General features: G+C 38.0%; 3 protein-coding genes across 3 annotated transcripts; all 3 read right to left on the reverse strand.

Moving 5' to 3' along the window:
* Positions 1–742: 742 nt before the first annotated feature.
* On the reverse strand, positions 743–11,696 carry LOC126665782 (homeobox-DDT domain protein RLT1). The gene is made up of 18 exons (XM_050358688.1): positions 11,243–11,696; positions 10,504–10,983; positions 9,964–10,043; positions 9,112–9,519; positions 8,938–9,027; positions 8,693–8,857; positions 8,353–8,575; positions 7,450–7,550; positions 6,409–6,495; positions 6,170–6,322; positions 5,912–6,067; positions 5,094–5,303; positions 4,344–5,015; positions 3,688–4,221; positions 2,946–3,548; positions 2,740–2,844; positions 2,033–2,293; positions 743–1,768 (listed from the first exon to the last, which is right to left on the reverse strand). The coding sequence occupies exons 1-18, from the start codon at positions 11,466–11,468 to the stop codon at positions 1,025–1,027; spliced, it is 5,298 nt and encodes a 1,765-aa protein (XP_050214645.1). The 5' UTR covers positions 11,469–11,696; the 3' UTR covers positions 743–1,024.
* A 2,518-nt stretch (positions 11,697–14,214) lies between these two features.
* Positions 14,215–16,610, reverse strand: LOC126665784 (triose phosphate/phosphate translocator, chloroplastic). Its single transcript, XM_050358690.2, has 12 exons — positions 16,526–16,610; positions 16,350–16,415; positions 16,174–16,252; positions 15,958–16,021; positions 15,836–15,892; positions 15,641–15,736; positions 15,317–15,429; positions 15,144–15,221; positions 14,921–15,037; positions 14,659–14,758; positions 14,450–14,550; positions 14,215–14,358 (listed from the first exon to the last, which is right to left on the reverse strand). Exons 1-12 carry the CDS (start codon positions 16,528–16,530, stop codon positions 14,341–14,343), a joined length of 894 nt encoding a protein of 297 aa, XP_050214647.1. The 5' UTR covers positions 16,531–16,610; the 3' UTR covers positions 14,215–14,340.
* A 46-nt stretch (positions 16,611–16,656) lies between these two features.
* Positions 16,657–17,092, reverse strand: LOC126665783 (triose phosphate/phosphate translocator, chloroplastic-like). The gene has a single exon (XM_050358689.2). It carries the CDS (start codon positions 16,933–16,935, stop codon positions 16,672–16,674), a length of 264 nt encoding a protein of 87 aa, XP_050214646.1. The 5' UTR covers positions 16,936–17,092; the 3' UTR covers positions 16,657–16,671.
* Positions 17,093–24,839: the final 7,747 nt, after the last annotated feature.

The following is a 24,839-nucleotide window of genomic DNA, read 5'->3' on the forward strand; positions in this document are numbered from 1 at the left end:
CAATTCAAATATTTTTAAATCACCGCTGATTTTTCTTCCAAATTTATTCCGAAACAACCAATATTTTTCCAGCCACAACCTCCTTTTTCCCGACGGTCTTCTCCGGCTTGTTCTTCTATGGGAAGAACAGAAGCGATTTGTTCTTCCCATGGAAGAACAGTCCGGAAAAGACCACTGAAAAAATTCTGGCGATCGGTAGGAGGTGGTGGTCAGAAGAAATTGGGGCGTTTTGAAATATATTCAGGGTAAAAGTTGATGATGATTTAAAAATATTTTAATTATTTTAGTTGATTCCATTATGTTTAAATTGAATTTCGATTGGTTTAATTAAATTTCAAAGTGTTTATTTAGATTTTGAAGTGTTTAATTGAGTTTCGATTGTGTGAATAAATATTTTAGTTTCAAATATTATTTAATTATATATATTTAAATGAAAAAAAGGGTAAAAATGGTTAAAAAATTCATAAATATAAAATTGGAAAGTATTTTAAAGATTAAGAATATTTTTGATATTTTTTTTATATACCATGGACAAAAAAAATTAATATGGACAAACTCAAGGTCATAATTGAGCAAACCTCAACCTCATAGTCTTATTTATTCTTTTGGTCTAACCTCAAATACTAGAGTGAGCCTTTTTGACTTCTAAAATTACATTACACTCCTATAGTTCCACTAAAATGATTAATCTAGCTCGCATATCTACCGAGGGCCATTCGATTATCGTGAAAATAAAAGGTCATAGAACAACTTAAAACTAATTTATTAATAGGATTTCTACTGCACTTGAAAGAATCATAAACACAAAACAAAGAACTTGTACAATGGGGAAAAAATACAGACAAAAAAACTCATCTCAAACGATCATACCTTACACAGACAATGCAAATTGATCGAATAATAAATTACTCCTACCTCCTAACTACTTTTTCTAATTTCGTATTGCAGAAAGCTCCGCCCGTTTCTTTCTGTCTTCTATCATATAATCATTGGATAGTTGAGCTGCCAATAAAAATAATGCAACTCACTCGCTGTAATCGTCTGATGAGTCTATGCCTTCATTGTTCACCATTCTATTAGCTGCTCTTTGTGAGCCCTCGCTCGAATCTTCCTCGGAGCTTTCAACTCCCACATCAACGACATTAAACTCCCTAGAAGCATTTCTACCTCCATCGTCGTCACTCATTTCCATTAAGTTTCTGTTCCACCCATTAATGGGTCGATTAAAACTCTGCTCCCAACTTCCTTGCTCAAATCCTTCTGCTTCAGCGTTTTCATCAGATTCCATTGCTTCAATGCTGTTGCTAGGTTCAGCATCATCCATATCTACACTAATTTTTTCATCACCCCAATCGTCCTCAGTCAAGTTTCTAAACGATCCACTGTAGCTCCGTGGGCCAACTGTGTCCCTCACTCGACTAATTAATGTCTCGTCATCTGCTCTTACTTCTGCTCTCCTCTTTCGAACTGTGCGGCGACCCCTACTAGAAACTTGCGGATTTGCTTTCCGGCTTTGTTGTCTTGGTTTAAAATTAAAGTTATCAACTTCCCTGGAATTCCGCCTTAAGGCATCAGATTTAATACCAGATAAGCTTCTCTGTGACTTCATACCGTATCCTTGATCACGTCCTACTCGCCCACCACGTTTGTGGTTGTTACGCTTAGTAGCACGGATGTCAGTGAAGTGATCTTCTTTGAAATGTTCTTGCTTTACTTCTTTCACTTCGACCTCTTTATTCTTAAGTGGAGAGTATCTCGAAGAAAGCTTCTGCAACCGAGGAAAAGGCATAAGATAATCAATAAGATGTGAGCAATGAACATTTTAGGTAATAAAATCCAAAACACAAACACCTAACTAAAAATAATCTTTCATTCTTTGGCAAAATGTATAGTGTGATTGCCTATAACTTAGAATGCAAATATCATGCAATAGGTGGTTTTTCAAATAGATAAGAGAAAAGAAATGAAGATACGTGAAGATACATCATAACATAACGACAACAAGATAAAATCCAGGGAGGAAAAAACTAACCATGGACAGTTTAAGTGGCTTGCTCTCACTGACCGGAGCTTTCTCTTGCCGAACGTATGCAACTGATGCGTCGAGATCAAAAAGCCTGAGGGCCACAGCCGCAGTGGTTTTTGGTATCCATGAAAGCACAGGGACCGATCTCATATCAGGACCTTGTATTGCGCACTCGGACAAAATTGTGCCACCCAAAAATTCTTTTGTCATCTCAAAGTTAGCAGATAAACTATCTCGTTTTATGGCACTCTCGAGAATGGTCAATACCTGCAATTTAAAATGTTAAAATAAGTGAAACGGCCCTTCAATATAGAAAACTATAGGATATAATACTAAACAGTATATCATCTCATGAAAATGGCTCATCTCAGCTTGTATGCTTATGCTACACTCCATAAAAAGGGATGCATAGGAAGCAACACACATACAACATTCAAGGATTTCTGCTTGCATTCTTAGAATGTAATGCCTGCATTTTCCCGTGTGTTGTGATGTATTTATCTGGAGGGGTGTACTGTGAAACCGACAAACAGGAGACACTAATGCACGTAGAATATGCTGACTATGCTAGATGCAATACACCTAAAGGGTTCGCGGAGTAAAGTTTGGCTAGGCATCCTTGATTATAAGTTTCCAATTAAAATAGAACAACACCAATATTAATTTCCTGTCCAAAATAGTTATTTTTGGCAGTATTAAAAAATATTAACAACCTGCAGGAGTTCCTCAGATGATGACGACATATTCAGCTTCATAGCCCAGATCTCTCTGTGGTTTTCGGACCAAAATGACTCCAGTGCTTCTGACGGAACAGATGCCTGCTCATTCAAACATGATAAATAAATAAGCAAATAAAATAAAATTGCAAGCACATGAGATCTCGGACTGCGAGATTTATAGTTAACAATTGCCATTTTACCTCAATGAAAGACAATAGAGCCTTAAGTGATCTGATTCCTGGAGGCAGAGAGGAATCACAAACCCCCGGCTCTAACCTCATTTCTCCTTTGCACTGAACTTCATGTTCAAAAATATTAAAGCTCTTATTAGCAGCAATAAATGTCTGGTGGCAAGAAAGACAGTGGGTGTCTCCAACGAGATAAGAATCCAAGCACCGGTCACAAGTGACCAACAGCTGGATACACCTCTTCTTTCCATGTCTCGAGGCACATAATGTTGAGGAATTAAAGCATTCCTTCTGCATCCACTTCTGAAAATCTTGGTTTCTTTTTAAAGCACTTCTTTTTTCCAATTCATTTCTTCCGAGCTCAATTCTAAGATGAGAAAAATCATCCGAAGGATCAGAATTTAAACCACACACAGCACTGATAGGACTACCAATACCAGCCGAGCAATTGGAGCTGGAGTCTGCTTCACAAGCTTCATTTTCAGCTATTGCTAGAGAACGCAAGTTCCTGTGAGTGTTATATTTAAAGGATTTCTCGATCTTTTGCAACATAATATGCAAATGGGACTCCCTAACCCCACGAGTGTCCAAAGATGACAAAAGGGCGTCCAAGGCCTGCTTAGAAACGGAGTTGCATAATGTCAGTAAATTTTACAAGGTATCAGCCATAGAAAAGCAACATAATTCTTCATCAAAATAAAAGCTTCATATATGATATGTAGAGTGGAAAAAGAAGTCAAAAGAGTTGCATTACCTCTGCAGAATCAATAACCCTCCAAATTCCATCATGCAATTCAACAAATATCCTACCAGAACAAGGATCATTTCTGGAAGCAGATGCAACAAACTGCCAGTACCGATTCCTTCGACGATCTTGCCCAAGAGGCAAGGACCTATACACATATGTCTCTTCTGCTAGGTGACCAACATAAGCTTTCAGTTTTGAGCGAGACCTTTTTGAAGTGCAACCATGTTGCTGATTTGAGAAGTTATCTGGATTTGAGGAGGGATCATGAACAATGAGTTGCCTTTCAGTTGAAACCCCTTCTAAAGCAAGCAATGATTTTTGGTCTTCAATGGGAGATGCCTCCTTATTGTTGTTGTCAGTGAGATACAATGGAGTTTGACTACCCTCCATCACAGAACCAGCAATTTGGATTTCAGCTTTTCCCCCAATTAAAGATGAAAAATCTAATTTACTCATAATATCTTCTTTTAGACGACTTTTATCTAATTGTGCCTCAGCCCACATTTGCTTTTTCAGAGAATTTGCTGCTTCCAAACGATCCTGCAATACTACGGTCAATTAACAGACCAAAAAGTGGAAAAGGAAAGAGAAAGGATATTGAACCTGCTTCTCTTCCAACTACAAGTGATTTAACATAGGATTGAGTACAAAAGGCTACTTACCTCAAGAACAGAGCGGATGGTATTTCCTTCATTTGCTATACCAACCAATGCAGCCAGGGCATTAAGACGCTCCTCGACACTGAGATGAGCATACTCTCCTTCTGCAAGCCCTTGAATCCATGATTCACCTGAATTGCTTTCATCAATCTCGACGTTATCCTGATCTGCCTTGCTAGACCCTGCATCTTCTTGCATAATACACTGTTCCATCATACTTGGTGTCTTCAAATTCTTCGGACCTTTCAGTGGGACACATAAAGGTTCTTTTACAGATTCATTTTGTACAATTAATGAAACACCATTGCAGACATTAGCTTTTCCGCTTCCAGAACAAGTATTTGCTTCACTGTAATGCTCTATGCTTTTGTTAGCATCCAATGAAGTAGCTAAATCATCAACTTCTGGGTCCTCATCAACATCACCTTCAGATTCCTCATCTCTTTCAACATCATCAACATCATCTCCACCTAAAAACCCATTTTCAAAAATCCGAATTTTCTTCCTAGCAGCTGCAAGAATTGACTCAGCATCAGCAGGATCCTTTCTGTAGGCAGCCCGTAGGCAATACGTTGAAGGAGCAATTCTTTCGAAAAGCTTTTGATCCCTTGTCAGTGCAACAGATATAGAGGCCTCCGGTGTCTTGCTTGTCGTTAGGTCTCGAAGTCCAGATTTCTATATTTACATCAAGAAGAAAGGATAAGGACCAGGTCTAATGGCATCAAGGTAAATTTTGCAGATGAAAGAACTCACCTGAATCTTGTCTGCAAGTTCTAACACTGTCAATCCCTTGCTTCCCTCAAGTGAAAGAACATGGAAAGCTGCAAATTTAACTGTTCCAGGTGTCAATCTATGCCTAGATCTTCGGGGAAGTAATAAGCCCCTTTCTCTCATGAGTGCAAATGCATTTTCAGCTGCCGATCCATTACGAATAGTAGAAATTGTATCTTCACAACCTTTAACCTGCAATTTACGAAATGTCTAATTGAATCAGAACATAGAGTATAACATATAGCAACATCAGTGATCTATCTGCACCACCAAATTGCGAAAGTAGGCAACAGAAACTTGGAGAGTCCAAGTCATCTTGTCACTGATTATTTAAAAAGTCTAACAATAATAAAAAGTTTTATCAAATTAAAATGACTGCAAGTGGTTAGAGAACCATGCTCCAAAAGTGAAATGATCGAGCAACATCTTATGCATAGAATTTATTTAATAAGACAGCACTGACTTTCAAAGCAAGTATAAACATTTTATTACAACGATGCTGCAAACTACTTTCCTCCGCAAAGCCACCCTGAAGTGTGACCATTTTTTAAGTTGCACCTATGAAGATGCCAAACAAACTGATCAATATACAATCATTGACAATATGGAAGGGAATCCTCAATTTTGAAAAAATGGTTCTCACTTCAGGACTATTCTGTCCTTGTTTCAACTCAGCCTGCCTAATCTCAGGCTTCAATTTCTAGTTTTATGTGATATGTATTATGTCAATCAAGGAGCTCATCATCACAGACAAGGACTCGGAGAAGAATGCAAATTACATAGATAATTTAGGGACAAACCTCGTCATGGTCACCCAAATATGTCCATGTTGCACCTTTCTTTTTCAACCGTGGCCCAAATCCTGCAGATAATGCTAACTGCCTAAATATTTCAGGCCATGTTAATGGGTTTAAGTGTCTCTGCCAGTTTCGTATGTCGAAGCCCCACAAATATGCCTAATGCACACAGTAAGAGAAATCAATTCAGCATCACGCTAAAGGTTAGCAATAGCATGCCCATAAATAATTCATTTACTATAACAGTGAACCAGAACTAACCCCCTCAACAATTTGCGGATGTCCACCTTCAGGATTAGCTGGAGAGTATTGATTTGCTCCCAATCCAATAGATGGTGTTCTAGCAACATCTTCAATATCTTTGATTATCAGTCTCAGAAGAGCAAGATGTACTTCACCCAGCAACCTCGAATCCTAAAATAAAACTATATAAATGGGAAGGGAAACCGCATATGCATAAAATGAAGCAAGAAAAGAAATGACTAACATTTGTAACTCACATAGTCATGAAAAGCTTGAACAAGTTCATCGAGCGTAAAAGGCCACAACCCAAGAACATCAGCAAACGTAATAAAAAATCTCCAAACCTGAAATGTCCATTGGGTGACAACAAATGCAGAAGAGTGAATGACATTTAAAAGAATCACAATATAAACTTTTATTAAAAATAAAGGTTAGTAAATGAACACATCTAAAGATACCAGGATCTTAGTCATAGATAAAGAGTTAAAGACTGCAAGATGAAGCTAATACAGTTAATCTTTAACACATAACAAAATCATGGCTACAGTACGAATACTGTGACAACAATGATCATATGTAGGGCTATCAAAATAGGTCATCAACTGCTAACCTGATTTGTCAAGCATGTAAAATTGGTGCGTGTGGAGCCTTAGCGGGTTTATGTCGAAAACATTTCGGCCCATTTATGATACACAATAAATGGGTTCATATCACAAATCACATGTTGACTTGCGAACCCGCCTAACCCGTTTATAAATTAAATTATTTAGAATAATATAGAAATACAATTGTTCATGATTCATAAAATTTAAAAAGAAAACTATTATATATATTAAATCTAATTATACTTAACTATATTAATATATAAATAAAATAATTATATTAAAATTTTATAATTTGAGTTTGGATTAATAAATTTGAGATTAAAATCATATTTCATATGTTTCAAATATTTTTATAGGTAAATGGGTTGTCGTATTCGTCATGTTAGTCGTGTTAATTGTGTTGTATGTTTGCCTTAACGAGTTAATCGTGTTGTGTCCTGTTACCCATTTTGAATTCTTGTCGTGTTAGGGTTGAGAATTTTGACACAATTAGTTAAATGGGTCATACTCGTGCTGACCTTAATCGTGTCAACTAAGTAAGTCGACGCGAAACAATCCGCCAACACATTTTGAAACCCCTAATCATAGGCTAGTTCACTCCTCTCAATCATACAAATCACATCAAGCATAAATAACCCCTTCATCAAAAGAGAACAAGTAAATAAAGATGAAAGCAATTTATACATGACATACCATTAGAAGATTCCCCACATTTTCCTCTGAATCCATCCAAGGCTCAATAGAAAATGGCTTTTTCAATTGTACGAATTCTGGCGGGAACATGCTCAAAGAGCCTGAAGCAAAAGACTATGTTATGGCTGGAAAGACAAAAAAAGGAAGAGAGTCGTGCATGACCTGCTGCATGATGCTGAACCATTTAAGATGCAAAAATTGAAAACGAAATCATTTAAGAGCTTTGTGATAATTCTATCTTTGTTCAAGTAAAAACTTATCTTTACAGAATTAGCTCCAAAACGTTCACTTCTTTTCACGAAGCAAACAGTCAAATCATTTGCTTGCGTCAATAAATAAATTTTGAAAGATGAGGAATTTTCTTCACAAAATTGCAATTTTCTGAGTATGCTGATCAAACACTTGACTGTTAAGATCTCATATCTTTGAGCATACACTTCATAATTGACCTGTTATCTTTGTAAGATCTAACTATATCCCCTTCTTACACCTAAGTGAAGATCCATAACAGAAATGTAAGCTAGTCTGATAGCATATCCAAGCCCAAATGCCACGTAAAATTGCAGCTTGTAGTAGCCAGTACAATAATCAATATCGTAGGCATGCTCCACCCCTAGGCCAATTCCATAAAGTCGGGATGCGCTAAAATCATGCAACCCAATGCCACAGTAAAATCCAAAAAGATTAAGGTCACACATGGTAGCAAACAAATAAAACAACAAATCTATTTGGTACTTCGCAAATCAAACATCTTAACATATATGGCCTCAAAGAAAGTGAACATCCAGCTAAGTCTACATTAGGACACTGTAACATATTCTAAGGGGATTACGTTTGAGAACTTAGCATTAATCAAAATAAAGAACAAATTACTTATTTTTAAAAGGGTAGGTAATTAATTACCTCTGAATGACTCAAGAGTTTGCAAAGCATCATAGTTAAGGTGAACTATCGAACTTAGCCCCCTGCTTGCAGCTGCTAATTCCATGAGCTCCAGCTGTTCATCCTCTAAGAGGTCCATAGATTCCTTAGCAATTTTGCGGGCAGTGGCCTTCTCAACTGCAGTTTGGCGCTTAACTGCCTCTCTCTCTCTTCTAAGCTCCTCCCTTTGCCTCATTTTCTCAGCCTTCACAATAAATAAACAGAAAGACGAGATCATTGAGATGATCTTGATCTGGAAACCAACACACTAGCATAAAACTAAGCTTACTTTGAAATTAAAAAAATGGACACAAGCACTCACTTTTATATTCTCTTTCTGCAAATATTTCTCCCTTCTTTCAATTTCGCGTTTTTGCTCACGCAATGATCTCTCCTCCTCTCTCTGCCTTTCACGCATCAACCTCTCTTCTTCCTTCTTTCTTTCACGATCATGCTTTTCCATCTCCCTTTTCACGCGTTCCTCATTCTAAAAGAATAAGCTCAGATATCAATATGAAGTAATGATCTATTAATTAAATTACCATCTCATTACTGATAATAAAATACCTTCCGCCTCAGTAGATCCATTTTCTCATGTTCTTTGTGGATTTGAAGGTCATTAGCTTCATGATCCATAGATGTTCTAGGGGCATCAGTCTACAGGAAGCAACCATATAACTACAAAATCTTTTCTTGGAAAAGAAAAACAAATAAATTTTGTCTGCAATGCACATTCAATACCTTGCGCTTCTTTTCCATACGCACATCTGTTTCAGTGTGGAAGACTTGGTCATTGGAAAAGCTATCTGGATTTTCTGATCCCATAACTGGTTGACTACAGGTCTGGGAATTTATTCTTTTGTTTGTAAAGGAGTCACGCTGCAGAAGATAATCATCATCCTCGTAAGGTGATGAAAAAACATGTCTCTTCTTGTCTGATTGAGAAAAAAGGCGAGCACGAGATGTTTGGCCTTGGGCACCATGAACCCTGGACAATGATTCATCTCCAGGCACAAATAATGGTCTGCCCCTCAAATTATCAACCAGAGAATCGAGATAAGGAGATTGAGCAGCTTCTCCATAAGCATCAGACCTAATACTGGACTGCTCAGGAAGAAATTGATAATCATGAAGCACCCTTGTAGATGCCTGGGACAAACATTTAACAGCTGTGAGAAGTGGGCAACATAAGAGCTTTATATAACCAAATAGTTGATGCTGACTAAGAATGAATCCAGCTGCTCAAGCGAAAGAAATAAGTACCATAAGACATAAATTATAGACCCATAAAGAGCTAAAGAATTGCAATCTTTTTTTCTACCAGGTCGTAAACGTATTAAAAAAGACCAATACGAATGATGGTGCAGCAACCATTGCAAAAGCAATATCTAAAAAGCGCCCAATATATGTTACCAAGCAATACTAAATATGTAAAAAACAATTTACGGCTTTAACATTGAGGTGTGGTGTGGTAGATATCTTTTATCATGTTGACACATCTAATTTATTAACCAATAACCACACTATAAAAAAAGAATCATATCCATCAATAAACAATGCATAGTGGTGCATTATGACATTTGAGGAACCAACCTTGCTAGACTTTGTGTTGTGTCTCTCATATACTTTGCCATCATAAGGATGAGCTGATCGTCTCTGCTGCTCCACCAATGCTGTCACATATAAAACACTACTGTATTTAGCAAATGAGCTCCAAATATCAAAAATTAAGGAAATGGAACTATCAAAACCAAATAAAACAAATTCGCAAAGTAAACTGCATTTGCAGAGATCATAGCCAGACGAGAAAGTATTGTCATAAAGAATTTACTGAAATGTGTGATCAAAATTGAACCCCTGTGGATCAAAATTCATTCTCTATAGCAATACGCTCATAGACGATAGACCACACTGTAAAAATTGAAACATCATACTTTTATCTAAAAACCTGCAACCTATTAATCTTAATATAGTTACAGACTACAGTATGTGACAAACTAATATAAAGATCGCACGAAATTAAACCGACAGAGAAAGCAGCACAATCTAATCACATCACAGTTCAACAGCATTTGATCAAACATCTAGTAGCTAAAAGTAGTGCATTATTGAAATCATTTTAGAAGATCATACATAAAAGTTCACAAAATGCATCAGGAGGCAATGGATCAAACTCCATTCCCAGAATTGGTCCATCCTCCCTTAGCGGCTCCCCCAACTGTGCTTCCACGCACGCAATAGATCTAAGCTCCATAACTGACTGTGGCGACGAATCATAATACCTCCTCATCGAATGAGTGTCATCTGAAACCCCCCTCCTTGACTCCATAAATGGACTAGAGCCTGAACCAGACCCAGAGCCATAATCACTTCCAGGCTCAGGTACAATTGCCCTCACCTCAACAGGAGACTCCGGCAAATTCACCATCTTACGCTTCCTGTTACCAGGAGTTTCCTTTTTCTCCTCTTTCTTGTCTTCTTTCTTGTCCTCCCTTTTGTCCTCCTTTTTATCCTTCAGTCTTCTATGACAAAACCACATTTGTAATTGCCTATCAGTCAGATTTAACCTCTGAGATAATTCTTCTCGCACCTTGTCTGTCGGATACGTAGACGCTACGTATACATGAAAAAGTGAACAAAATCAACAAACTCATCCATGTAAACATCATAACCTAAAACATCAACAATTACATAAACTATCTCACAGCATACATCTAAGTAAAACTAAAGTTAACATTAAAAACAATTATAGAGAAGATGAGGATCAAAACACAAAAATTACATAAAAAAACAAATTCATATATACACATCAAACAATCTAAAACTTCAACATCAAATTTTAAAACACAAACATAAAAAAATAAGGATATACCAGCATAAGCTTTTTCAAGAGCATCGAGTTGAAAAGGAGTTTTCATCTGACGTTTAGGTTTAGTTAGTCCTTCATTAGAAACAACAGCGACGTTTTTACTGCTGTTATTCGTCTCGTTACCGTTACCGTCGCCGTTGCCGTTATCCTCGTCGCTGCTGCTACTGCTGTTGCTATTACTGCTATTATTCTGATAAAATTCCTCATCGGAATTGGAATTAGCCTCCATGGAACCGATCGCGATCTCAAAATCCACAAAATTAGGGTTTGAAATCCACAGAAACCAGAGGAAAACAATAATTTGTTTTAAGCTTCTCGTTTCTCTCTCTATTATCTAATAATCTAAGAACTAAATACGTAAAAGTCAAGGAAGAAAAAAAGCGAAGAGAATTATTATTATTGTTATAAACATTATACAAATTTTGTATTTTGTGTTGAACACGAAAATTAAATGAACAAACAAAGAAAATTTGAATGATTAGATAATTATGATAACAATTACTACCATAATAATAATTATTATTATAATTTTTACAATAGGAAGGAACAAGAAAATAACAACAGTAGACTCTAATTTTGCTTTCCATGTTTTTCATCATTAATTAAACTTTTTTTAACTCTGTTTATTAGTAGTATTTAGTTTTTGTTATATTATTATTGGTGTTTCATGTGATGTGTGTATTTACAAAAAAGAATATTTTTTTAAATTTTGGTTTTTATTTATTTGATTTGTATAAAGAAAAAGGCTGTCATGTTCTACTGTTTTGTTTTAAATGTAAATATTTATTTTTTAAAAATTTAAAAAGGTGAAATGTTGAAGGGAGGATTTTGTTAAGATATTTTGGGATGTATGGCTGGGTTCTTGAATCTTGTTTATGCCTACGAGAACTTGTTCTTTCGGTAAGCGAAAGCATATGGGATCTTTGGCTGCCTCAATCAAGGGATGATTTTCGGTTTGTGTTAGTGGACGGCCCAAGTTTTGTTCCCGCCTTTCTATTTGGGCCTCACTTTTTTTATCCAAAGGGCTTACTGGGCCTCAGTTTAATGTAGACTGTGATCAAGTGGAGCTGTTCTAATATCAATCAAGAGAGAAAATAAATAAATGAACAAAGGATCACTTTACCCCCTGAACTTGGCGCAAAGTATCAAAAACGTCAAAATTAGCAAAATGGGGTCACTTTTACCCTGAACTTGTCAAATTTGGTACAAAAACCCCCCTCCCCACTCTCACTTAAGAGAGTGAGATACACTCTCCGGTTTTCAAAGTGGTTTCGGTTTCTTAAGGTGGTTTTTGATAGAAAAAGGTTTAAAATAGTCCTAATTCTTTTTAAATATTTTAAATTAATACATAATAATTTAAAAAAAAAACAATTTAATCCCTTTAATTTAAAATTTTATATGACAAATTAACCCCCAAATTTTATATATCTAACAAATTAACTTCCAAATTAAATTTTTAACAAAAATATTAAAACTTTAAAATTTTTTAATAAAAAAAAAATTAAATTCTAAAATACCCACGGGTCTTGATGAACAGACCCATGGGTCTGTTCATCAAAGATTTGATGAACAATTTTTGTTCATCAATTGATGAACAAAAATGTTCATCAAAAGATGAACAGACCCACGATGGGTCTGTTCATCATTTGATGAAATTGTTCATCAAAATGATGAACAGACCCATCTGGGTCTGTTCATTTTCTTCAAATGAAGAAGATGAACAGACCCAGATGGGTCTGTTCATCGTCTTCCTCGTCAAACGAGGAGCGGATCCGCTCCTCGTTTTGGCGAGGAGCAGATCTGCTCCTCGCCTGAGGAGCGAGCGGAGCTGCTGCTCCTCCTCGGAAAAGAGGAGCAGCAGCTCCCTTCTCCGGCGAGGAGGCTCCTCCTCCTCGCCGGAACTGTAAAAAAAATTTGAATTTTTTTTGGAAAAAATCTAAAAAAGCCCCTAGATTAATTAGGGTTGAATTATGATTAGTTAATATTTAATTATTATTAATTAGAATAAATAATGATTAATTAGAACCTCACTCTCCATTTAAGGTGCCACGTCAGCATAGGGGTGTTTTTGTACCGGTTTTGCCAAGTTCAGGGTAAAAGTGATCCGGTTTTCCTACTTTGGACGTTTTTGATACTTTGTGCCAAGTTGAGGGGGTAAAGTGATCCTTTGTTCATAAATAAAATGAAAGAAACTTTCTTCATGATTGGAACAAATTATTTGACACTTTAAGTCTTGGTTCAGTGGCCAAAATCTTAGGATGGTTAGGATGGTGTATGAGGTCGGGGTTCGACCCCCAATTCTCTCAGGCGGTGTTGCTTGATTAAAAAATATCTAACAAATAACTAACTTCCGCTAATTTCACTAACAATTAGAGTAGGTCTATATTTGATAAAAAAAAATCATTTGAGAAATAAATAAAAGCTACTAAGAGTCAAAATTTCTTATATTTTCAATTAGATTTGACTCCAAGAGATGCTAATTGTTTTTTTGCCATTAGAAAGGAGAAACGCTTATAAAAGTAATTCAATCCACATCTAGCAGAATAGTGTTCGAGGCTTATACCGTTAAGCTAAGCTCATTGGCAAGAGACGTTAATTATTGGCAGGGATATAGGTTCTTGAAACTGCATACAAATTGGCTGAAGATGTGGTTTATTCCAACAACTCATAAGTTTTACACTGCTGAATGCTGATGCTTTTTATCTTTTTACTTGCTTCTATAACTTTGAAATTTTCTTCTTAAGGGTGTGAACAATTCAAATGAATTCCGTAAAATTTTATGAAATTCTTTTAAACTAAGTATAGTAATTGTGGTCAAGGTGCTAGTTTTGCACGAAGGCCACCTTAAATAATGTTCACAAATTTATCCGAACGCTTTCTGCTGAACTCATTCTAGAACTTGTTTACTCATATAAAAGCTTGTTCTGAATCAAACAGAGCAAGGGACATACATTTTTTATTTTTACAAACATGAATTGAGAGAAAAATGATAGCAGAAAAAATAAATAAACTAAAAAAGGTTCGGAATGACAATAAAGCGAGTACTTTTGTCATTTTTATCTTTAGAAATAATAGATTATTACTTTACAGGTTCTTCCTTCTCATGCTGTTTTTCCCTTCTGCAAAAATATGGTAAATCCAAATCAGTCAAGGAATATTTCTGATTTCATTATTAGAAAGACAAAAGTTCACAATAAATATAATACTCACTCGTTTCTCTTCTTCAATCTGAGCCTTCAGGTATGAGTAAATTGCCACTCCAACAATTGCAATGCATGTTCCGATTCCAGTTTGTGTTGAAATTCTGTTACCTGCAGAGAGCAAACATTGTATTTTATCAGTGTAAAATTTTAATTCATGGAAACTAGTTAGAGGAGCTAGAAAAAGATTAAAAGAAAGTAAGGGATGGATCTAATTACCAAAGATAACAATTGAAAACCCGATCACAAACGCACGTTTCAGCACATTCCCAACTGCATGTGTGAGTGGTGCAACCCTCTCCAAAGTGTTGGTAGCCAATTGAAAAATCAATAGGAACAAAAGATGTTTTTATAATTGTCTAAAAAGACTATGTCATTGCACATCTTTTCAAAGAAAATGATCGCATTAGTTATAAACTAATGTAGACATTCATTTAAAGTCAGCACACGATTATGACAGATCAACAGACAACATTCTAACCTGGTTGTAGAGGTGATAAAACATTCCAACCCAAAAGAGGTCAGTTACGAACTTGGTCAAACCAACTTTAGCAATTGCATCGTTAAAGCCATGCTTCATCAGTTGAGGTCCTTCAATCTGCAAAAGACAATGATTCATACATATGGAAAGTCGATTGCACTTTTAATTTAATATTCTAAATGTAATTTATCAGGAGCATCAAGGTTCTATTTTCTTTACTCACAATTATGGCAGGGGGAAGACAAACAAAGAGAGCAATAATGGAAATGTAAGCATAGATGTTAGTGCTGTCCATATCAGTCTGCAGGAGAAAAACAAGATGATTATTGCATAACGAATTTATAAATTGGATAGCAAATGGCAGGAAAAGAGACAAGAATGTCACTGAAAAATCACCATAGATTTCTTTGAGTAGAGACTTTTGTAAGCAAAAGAGATGTTGGAAATCATAGCACTGATAAAACCAAGCCAATTGAACGACAGCTCAGTCAATGATGCCATGGAAACACATGCATTTGATTCATACTTACAAATCAGGCAAAAAGAACATTACTATATCAGCTTCTAAATCCTAAAACCTTTCTGGACCAAACATAATTAAAACAAATCACTCAAATCAGCATAAGACTAGAGTTAATCAGGATACGGTTTTTCAATCTAAATGTGGTTAGAAGTTAATCAGGTAAATGGCACAAGGAAAATGTAAAAACAAGAAGCTTACCAAGAACCCAGGAGCCAATGAAAGCCACAAAGTAATGGGAATGGACTGTCCCAAAATAAATTGAGAAGCAGCAGCATTGAAGAATGGCTCAAGAGCTGAAACCATTCAAAACCATAAGATTAACAAATACTGTAAGAAAAAGTTAACAAATTGGTTTCAATAATTTGCATAGTGAAATAACATCTCTATAACACCTTTAATTGTATGGGTGAAGGAGACAGCAACTGCTGCAAATGAGACATTACTAGTCACTTCGTGGCATTCTTGGAAGGGTACACTTTCCTGCATGTTCTTTTGTTTCTTATTGTACAATTATCATGACCAAGTGCATGACATATAGCAACAGGTATCAACAGCTTCAGAAGCTTGGAGTCAATTGGCTACACAAAAAACCCCGGTCGGAACTATAAGTTCATACGGATCTAAACAAAATCTAAATTACAATTCCGTCATTACACTCAAATAATCGTACTTATAAGATCCGATCATCGATAAATTTAAATATCAATAAAACTAGTAAATATTGACTTACAGCGCGTTTAGGAAGACCAACGGACCAGCTAACCGAACAGTAAACAACTCCAACCAACAAATGGATCACAGACACAAAGCTGCACAAACAGAACACAACAAGTTAGTTCAAAACTATGCTAACTAAATATTCCTTAAATTAATATAATTAATTGCATTTAAACTGTTACAACTTACTAAGGATAAGGAAAATAATTGTAGATCTTCTTGTTAAGTATGTTAAATATCACGTTTAAGAAATACCTGCAAAAAAATTATTTAAATAATTAAACAAATCATTTTTTTGGTAGATAAATAAAATATTAATATCGTAGTAAGGAGCTATGACCCGTGCGTTGACCGTTACAACTTACCACATGAAGAAAAAGAATCTGGTAATAAGCGTCGGGTATTTCTCAAAGAATCCGACTGGAGCAACCTTATCCCTGGAAAAACAAACGACGAATCAAAATCTGTGACCGGAGAGTTTTTGGCCGAGTTAGAACGGAGGAAACGGACCTCACCCGGGGGAATCGCTTCCTTCAGCAGGAGAAGAAGCGACAGCCAGTATTGGCCGGAGAGTCTCCCTTTTAGTTACCGGTGAGCTCTCTAGTAGCAGAGATGGCCTGAGTTGCCTTCCCCATATTAAATTCCCGCCTTTACCGACAGCTCCAATCGGTTTGATCGAAACGAATGAGGTAGTGTGGCTGCTCTCACGGAAAGACCTGCGTAGGCTGGGCAAGGAGGAGAGAGTGGTGGCGCGTGATAACACTCGCGACTCCATTGCTGTAGAGAGTGGGAAATGTGATTTGGGTGGTAAGAGTGAGCTCTTAAAACCGTTTTTTGTGGCTCTCAAATGACAACTATGAGAGCAGTTATTCACATTTTGTCGCCTTTTTCAATTCCGTTGCTATCAGCTGCGTCGCGGAACATAGTAACATAAAATCAACGGTGTGAAAAGATGAGGGGGTAAAATCAACGGTGTTAAAAAATAAGGGGGTATGTTTAAATATTTTAAATTTTTATTTGGGTAAAATTATTTTAATTTTGTCACGGACATAGTAATATCATTGGTGAGGATTATATTTGGTGACGGTGCGGGAGGATGGGGAGGTGGATGGCGTGGGTCCACTTATCTTCAGTGAGAGGCTTGCGAGGAAGGGCATGTCATATCCAATCCAATCTTCTCCTTCTATTTTCATTCCTTTTTATGTTATCTATTATCTAGTGGGTCTAGCCTTGTTAATGGGTGTTGGTAAAAATACGCAAGCGTACGTATGCCAACTTGTAATACAGACTGCGAAGTCCGGATATCGTACCCACAGAAAAAGCTCTAAAGACAACTAGTTAAGGTACTCGATTCGAATAGCCGAAAAGATAACTTTTGTCGGGTTTGTAAATTAAAAGACAAATATTGATAAATGTAGATTAAAGTAAAGTAAAGCTGTAATTCAAACGGTGTTTTAACAATAATGGGAAAAGCAGGGATTATTAATCTTAGTTATGCTGTTTACTTGATTCGGGTTATGGATTATATGGTTCTGATGACGTTCGAACTAATCTAGAGCACCTAAAATTCTCTCTCGAGCAACAGGCATAAGCATTAAACTAACTAATCCTAGGTTAATTATTCACTCTCGCACAATGATTAACCTAAGTATAAATCGATTTAATGATTATTAAGCAAATTCAAAGAACTCGCACTCGTTAATTCACTCTCGCACAATCAACTCCTGCGTTCTTAATTATATTGTTCTATTCCAATTTTACTCTCTCGAGCTAAAATCAAAACATATGGCTCAAAACCTCTCACAAATTGGGTTATGCTTCATGACTTGCTAACACTTTGTTTAAATGCTCAGAAATTCAATTTTTCACAATGTTCTTTTCAAGTTTTTATGCCCTAAATTACGACTTTTACAGACGTCATGCAGTTGCAAAATACAAATTTTCACCTCAGTCCTATTAAGTCATGTCAGCAAGAAGGCACATTATTTAAGAGTTATTCAACACATGTTGCTCAGACATAAAAAACTAAGATTAAACAATTCATTAAATAGGGGAAACAAAAACAAGAAAGTTCCAAGCATTCTAACGCAGTATCTTCACAGTATGAGCACAATTATAATCACAGCAAAATAAGAGAGAAAATGTCTGACCATCATATCCACTAGAAGCCAAATGTTATCAGAGTCATAACATCACAACGTCACGTTTTCTACAAAAAGAAAATGACACAACAGACAAAAATAACAAACTGACACTGACATAGCAGAAATAAAACAAGCAATAACAGAAAATAAAACACTAGTTTTTCTACCAACCCCCACACTAATCTATGCATTGTCCCCAATGCATCAAAAAGACAAAAAGTAAATAACAATAAAAATAAGGATAAAGTCTAAAAAGTAAATGTGAAAGGGTGAAAAGAAAATAAAACTCAGAAATCCTCCGGCGGTGGCGGCGATGGATAATCGCCCTCTGGATGAGTGGCTCGCATGTAGACCCTCTGCATCTGGAAATGAGCTCGCTGCTCCCTCAACATCTGTCTCTGAATATCCAGCATGCTTCTCTGATAAGCTTCCTGAGCCTGCGGCTGTACCGGTACTCCCCCATCGAGGGGTACCTCAGTAGCCTCTGCGTCCTCGTCTGCTTCCTCAACCTGCTCAACCAAGCCAAACTTCTTTTTGGTCCCTTTACCGCGCTCTGCCACTGACTGAATCTTTCCCTTGGAATCCAGAAATAAAGTTGCCTTGAGATGCTGAATATCGAAACGAGTTGGAGCGCGCATCTCCATCTCAGCAACCTCCTCAGGAGTGTAAGCACCTAACTCTAAAGCAATCTCGCGAACCAAATGACCCATACCCAAACACCTGGCTACTCCGGTCCTGCTAGGAAGATCCCGCAGCATCACAAAGATGCGAAATCCCATGTCGACACCCCTACACTCTGGGTGCAGCAAGCTGTCCATAATCAGCAAATCTTCTTTGTGAACCTTGTTGGCCTCAGATTTCCCACAGATGGTCTCCACATACCACTTATGCATGATATACAGCGACGAGTCCTTGATTGATCGGGTCTTGTTAGAAACCCTGTTGCTAAATTTTGGTTCACCTGTCAGCGCATTCCAGATGGCATCCTTGTTGAACTGAGTCGGTAACTCTCCTATGCCCTCCTCTCCTGTCTCAAAAAGCGTGCGCATCCACTGTAAACTAATAGAGTATTCCTTTCCTTTCAACCGAAAGGTCAGAGTCATCACCCCAGGCTCTGGCTGACACACAGTTGTGAAAAACTCGAGTGAAATGAGCTTCACAGTATCATGGTTCACATCCTCGAGTGCAGTCAAATTCCACTGTTTCAGATGGTTTCGCACATCCTTTTCGATTTTTAGCTTCTTCAGGACCTTAAAATCAAGCTCTCTGGCAACCACAATCTTCCTATCCTTCAGACTCTGATACAAAACCCCCTCTTCCTCTGTCCAGATATCAAACGGAGCATCATACTGCTCTTTGAGATTCACACGCGGCTGTTCCGCATCACCAGTCCTACTACTCTGTCCTATTTCCCTATTAGTATCATCATCCTCAACATAACTAGCAATTTTTACCCTAGGCATTGTCCTAAACTCACTGGAATTTAGACTGAAATCGAACAGAGATGATGGCACTTACTGATTGGGGAAAGTTGTATGCTCTGCCCTTGACTAACCGGATGTGCTGTCGAGGTGGTGCCTGGATGTTGATAGGAGTGAAATACTCCTATCTTTAGGATGTCTTTTCGTATGCTTTTATGTGTTTTCACCCCGCTTTTATATGGAATTGATTAGCTTATAGAGGGTGTTTATGTTTCAGGGAATCAGGAGCATTACGAAGAGTTTTGAGGCCGGAATAGTGGAAAATGAGCGGAAGCGGAAGTCGAGCGCGAAAGAAGTCGAAAGCCGGAAGCAAAATAAGCAAATCCCCCCCTTCTGAAGAGGTGTCTCGAATCGAGACATCCCACTTAAATGGGTGTCTCGAATCGAGACACAAGTTTTAGAGAAGCAGATTTTTCTGCTTAGTGTGTCTCGAATCGAGACACACTCATAAGTTGAGTGTCTCGATTCGAGACAAGAGTAATAGAGGGAGCTCAGATTTTCTTGGTTTCTTTCCCAATTGGGCCAAACATTCTAGATGGGTTGTATTTTTATTCCCTATTTTGGGTAGTACTATATAAGGATACCTTATTTTCCCTTTTTAGGGTTATGCACTAGATTGAGATTTGTAGCCCCCATTTTCCTATTACTATTCTCAGATTTTTAGATACAATTGTTCTTAGTTCTATTTCCAGATTCTTGTTCTTAACTTTGGTGATTAATGCAAGATTATTATTATTCAAGCTTCATTATTATAGTTATTGTTGAATGTTTTTCTTCTACTTATTAAAGGTAATCTTTCTACATCTTAATAGTATGTTTAATTCTTGTTTAATTATTGTTTTAGTTTTGATAATGGCTAGCTAAACTCCTTGTTTGGGGGTTGTTGATGATTGCCATGATGGGTTGAATAGTTGATTAGGGTTGATTTGTGTTGGGAGTTTGTTGTGATTATTGGGGCTTAATGCTTAGATTAACTTGATCTATTAATCTATGTTTAGAGACTAGTTAATTAGGCGAGAGTCAATTAATTAGACGGACTTAGTTGATCGCAAACCTAAAATCTAATCACGCTAGGGCGGTTTAGGGATTAGGTGGTTAGAAGTTAGCTTCACGATTGGATTAGATTGTCATTGTTGAATTCTAATTACGCGAGAGCGATTTAGACTTCAACTTGTTAATCTAATCTCAATTAGACCTAATTGCGGACTCGAGAGAGCGGATTAGGCAATCTAGGAAAACTTGACCCGAACCGATGACACTACTTTACCCGATTTTCTAGGATTCGTTAGTGGCATGATTTAACAACCTTTAAACGCCTTTTTCCTATTGTTTTATCCCGGTAATTAATTAATTGCTTTAGTTGTTAATTGCTTAAAGTGTTGATTTCACTAGTTTTAAATTCCGTAGTCATTACTATAATTCCAATTGATCGTTGCTTTCCGAATTGAATTTCCAATTACATGTTCGCTCACTTTAAACCTCTTGTCTTCGTGGGATCGATTCCGTATTTCCGGATTACTACAAGTTAGTATTTTTGCTAACAAGTTTTTGGCGCCGTTGCCGGGGACAAGGTTGCGTTTAATTGATTGAAAGTATTGTGAAATTCGGTCGAGTTAGCGTTATTTTCTGTTTTTGGTTTATTGTTATTAATTATCTTTCGTGGTTTACACTCGGTTTTCTTGTCTTTGTTTGTGTAGGGAATTTGATTTTCGTGTATGCACAATACGCGACGAGCAAATCTACCACTAGAACCGTTCCAAGATAACCTCGGTAACTACGAAAGAGGTGTAAGAAGAAGAGCCCGTATACCCGAAGTTATGAATAACGAGGGAAACAATTATGATGAAGAGGGGAGGTTCAATCCTCTAATGGATGGAGGGGAACAACAATATCCACCCGCTCCTCCATTAGGGAATGTGAACCGACCAAGGCAACAAGACCACCTAAGGGATGATCGACCCCAAGCGCACGCACAAGTGCCAAACCAACAAAGACAAACTTTGGGTGAGTTTTTCTTGCCGGATGTGGACAATGCAACTTTTGGATGCTTCGCAATGCCGGTTCAAGCGGCAACTTTTGAGATCAAGCCGAGTACCATTCAACTTTTGGAAAATCGTTGTGCCTTCTTTGGGTTGAGTCATGAGGATCCTAATGAGCATATCGCCAAGTTTTTGGGTGTTCTAAACACATTCAAGCTTCATGGGATAACGGCGGACCAAATTAAACTTCGGATGTTCCCTTTTTCCTTGAGGGACAAGGCTAGCATTTGGTTGCACTCTCTACCTAATGAGTCCATTCACAATTGGAGGGAGTTGGCTCAAGCCTTCCTTAACAAATATTTCCCTCATGGCAAGACTACAAAGTTGACTAAAGACATACTTGAGTTTGTCCAATTTGAAGGAGAATCACTTCATGAGGCATGGGAGCGGTTCAAGGATTTACAACGAAGTGTACCCCATCATCGGCTCAATAGAGAGCATGTTATACAAATCTTCTATGATGGGACGAATGTCACTACCCGAGCTACTATCGATGCGGCTTCGGGGGGTTCACTTATGCAAAAGACCTATGAGGAAGCCCTTGAATTGGTGGAGAAATTGGCCGTGGTTAGTAGTACTTGGGGTCCTATGGAAAGAAGAGCGCCACCTACTCAAAAGTCACTCATGACTCTTGATCAAGTGAGGGAGATGGAGTCCATAAAAGCCGCAAATGCTTCGCTTCAAGCTCAAGTGGATGCTCTCAAGAAGCAAGTCGCTCCTATGCAAAGAAACGCTCCGGTGGCTTATGTTCAAGTAGGTTGTGAATTTTGTGGTGATTTTGGCCATTCGGGAGGAGAATGCCTAGTTACGGGTCAAGCCTTGAGTGAGCAAGTCAACTACATCGGGGGACAAAGGCAAGCTAATGACCCCTACTCTAACACCTACAACCCCGGATGGAGGAATCATCCAAACTTCGGGTGGAGAAATCAAGAAGGGCAAGGCAATGCTCAAGGGCCTAATCAAGCGGGTCCAAGCTTCCAAGGTGGAAATAGACCTCCCCAACAACAAGGAAATTACCATCACAATCAAGGTCATGGCAACAATGCGGGTGCTAGACCTCAACATCCTCCCAGGTTTCAACCTCAAAGAAACATGGATGAAGGGAATATGCTTGCTAAGTTGATGGATGAGCTTAGAGAGATGAAGCAACTTCAAAAGAATCAAGCCGCCACTAATCAAATGCTTGAGACTCAAATCTCTCAACTTGCTATCAACCTTCAAGGTAGACCACAAGGGGGATTGCCATCTACTACGGAGAACAACCCTAGAGAACATGTTAAGGCGATAGAGCTCCGAAGCGGGAGAAACCTTGAGAAAGCCAACGGAAAGAGGCAAGTTGTCGAGGAGGATGAGCCTCAAGTGGTAATTGACATAGCAAGTTCAAGTCAAGAGTTGCCAAAGGAATGTGAGGAAGTGGTTGTCGAGGTTGAAGAGCCCTATGTGAGGCCGCCACCACCTCCACCGTTTGTACCACCGGTTCCATTCCCAAGCCGGTTGAGGAAAGCTCAAGGGAACGAAAAATTTCACAAGTTCCTTGAGATTTTCAAGAAATTGCAAATCAATCTAAGCTTGGCGGATGCACTTCGAGAGATGCCCCAATATGCAAAATTCTTGAAAGACATAATTATGAACAAGCGTAGTTGGGAGCAAGGTGGGACAATACCGCTCACGGAGCATTGTAGTTCAATAATCCAAAGCAATTTACCGACAAAGCTTAAGGATCCAGGGAGTTTTTCTATACCTTGCACCATAGGAAATATGAATGCTATAAACTGTTTGTGTGATCTTGGGGCAAGTATTAACTTGATGCCATTGTTTCTTTTTAGGTCTTTATTTGGTGATCAACCGGTAAAGCGCACCTCGATGGTATTGCAACTTGCCGATCACTCTCTCAAAAAGCCGTATGGGATAGTGGAAGACGTACTCGTTAAAGTGGATAAATTCATCTTTCCGGTGGATTTTGTGATCTTAGACTATGCGGTGGATAAAGAATGTCCTATGATTCTCGGTCGCCCTTTTATGAACACCGGGCGTGCTCTCATCGATGTTCACGCCGGCAAGCTCACCTTGAGAATTGATGAGGAAAGTGTGGAGTTTGATATGAAGAGAGTGATGCGGAATGCCATCGAGGAGGAAGATTGCATGAGAATCGATTTGGTTGATGAACTTGTGAGGGATACTCTTGAAGCGAGTATGGAAGAGTTTAATCAAGACGGAGTGACGAAAAATCAACTTCTGGGTTCCTTACATGAGTGTCTCGATTCGAGACACCCAACTAAAGTGGGTGTCTCGAATCGAGACACTAAGAAAAAGGGAGCAGAAGCTCCCTATGGTTTTGTCTCGATTCGAGACAGTCCCATAAGTAGACTGTCTCGAATCGAGACAAGAGCAAAAGAAGGGGACCCAAATTTTTCTGAAATTTCGAAAGTCACCTTCCATTCCGATAATCCGAGTGATGAGTATTCCGAGGAGGATGAACCTAAGCCGGAGAATTTGAACAAGAGTAGTGGTGTGACTCCACCATCTTCCGAGGTGCCACCACAAGTTGAGTTGAAGCCACTTCCATCTCATCTCCGGTATACCTTTGTTGGGGAGAATGAGACTTTGCCAATAATCATCTCGAACAAGCTTTCTAAGGAACAAGAGAGGAGGGTGGTACAAGTGGTGAAGGAGCATGTATTAGCAATAGGGTGGCAAATCTCCGACATTCGTGGAATAAATCCTCAAATTGTGATGCATAAGATCAATCTTGAAGATGAGTCAAAGAAGTCGGCTCAAAGGCAACGAAGATTGAATCCGAATATGAAGGAGGTAGTGCACAAAGAAATTGTTAAGCTCCTCGACGCCGGAATAATCTACCCTATCTCGGATAGTGAGTGGGTAAGCCCAATTCAATGTGTCCCTAAGAAGGGCGGTATGACAATGGTGGAGAATGAAAAAGGAGAACAAATATCCACAAGGACGGTAACCGGTTGGCGAGTATGCATCGATTATCGGAAGCTCAACGAGGTAACC

Source organism: Mercurialis annua, linkage group LG1-X (genome assembly GCF_937616625.2).
Source record: "Mercurialis annua linkage group LG1-X, ddMerAnnu1.2, whole genome shotgun sequence".
NCBI lineage: Eukaryota > Viridiplantae > Streptophyta > Magnoliopsida > Malpighiales > Euphorbiaceae > Mercurialis > Mercurialis annua.

What these genes read in the sequence shown, in the direction of transcription:
- LOC126665782 (XM_050358688.1), bottom strand. Translation starts at nt 11,468, where the DNA reads ATGGAGGCTAATTCCAATTCCGATGAGGAATTTTATCAGAATAATAGC. An exon ending in ATTTGGGTGACCATGACGAG is followed by an intron (nt 5,304 to 5,911) that starts GTTTGTCCCTAA and finishes CGTAAATTGCAG; the next exon opens with GTTAAAGGTTGTGAAGATAC. An exon ending in GGGTTATTGATTCTGCAGAG is followed by an intron (nt 3,549 to 3,687) that starts GTAATGCAACTC and finishes GTTTCTAAGCAG; the next exon opens with GCCTTGGACGCCCTTTTGTC.
- LOC126665784 (XM_050358690.2), bottom strand. An exon ending in ATGTCATGCACTTGGTCATG is followed by an intron (nt 15,893 to 15,957) that starts ATAATTGTACAA and finishes AATGCCACGAAG; the next exon opens with TGACTAGTAATGTCTCATTT. An exon ending in TTTATCACCTCTACAACCAG is followed by an intron (nt 14,759 to 14,920) that starts GTTAGAATGTTG and finishes TTGATTTTTCAA; the next exon opens with TTGGCTACCAACACTTTGGA.
- LOC126665783 (XM_050358689.2), bottom strand. Translation starts at nt 16,935, where the DNA reads ATGGAGTCGCGAGTGTTATCACGCGCCACCACTCTCTCCTCCTTGCCC.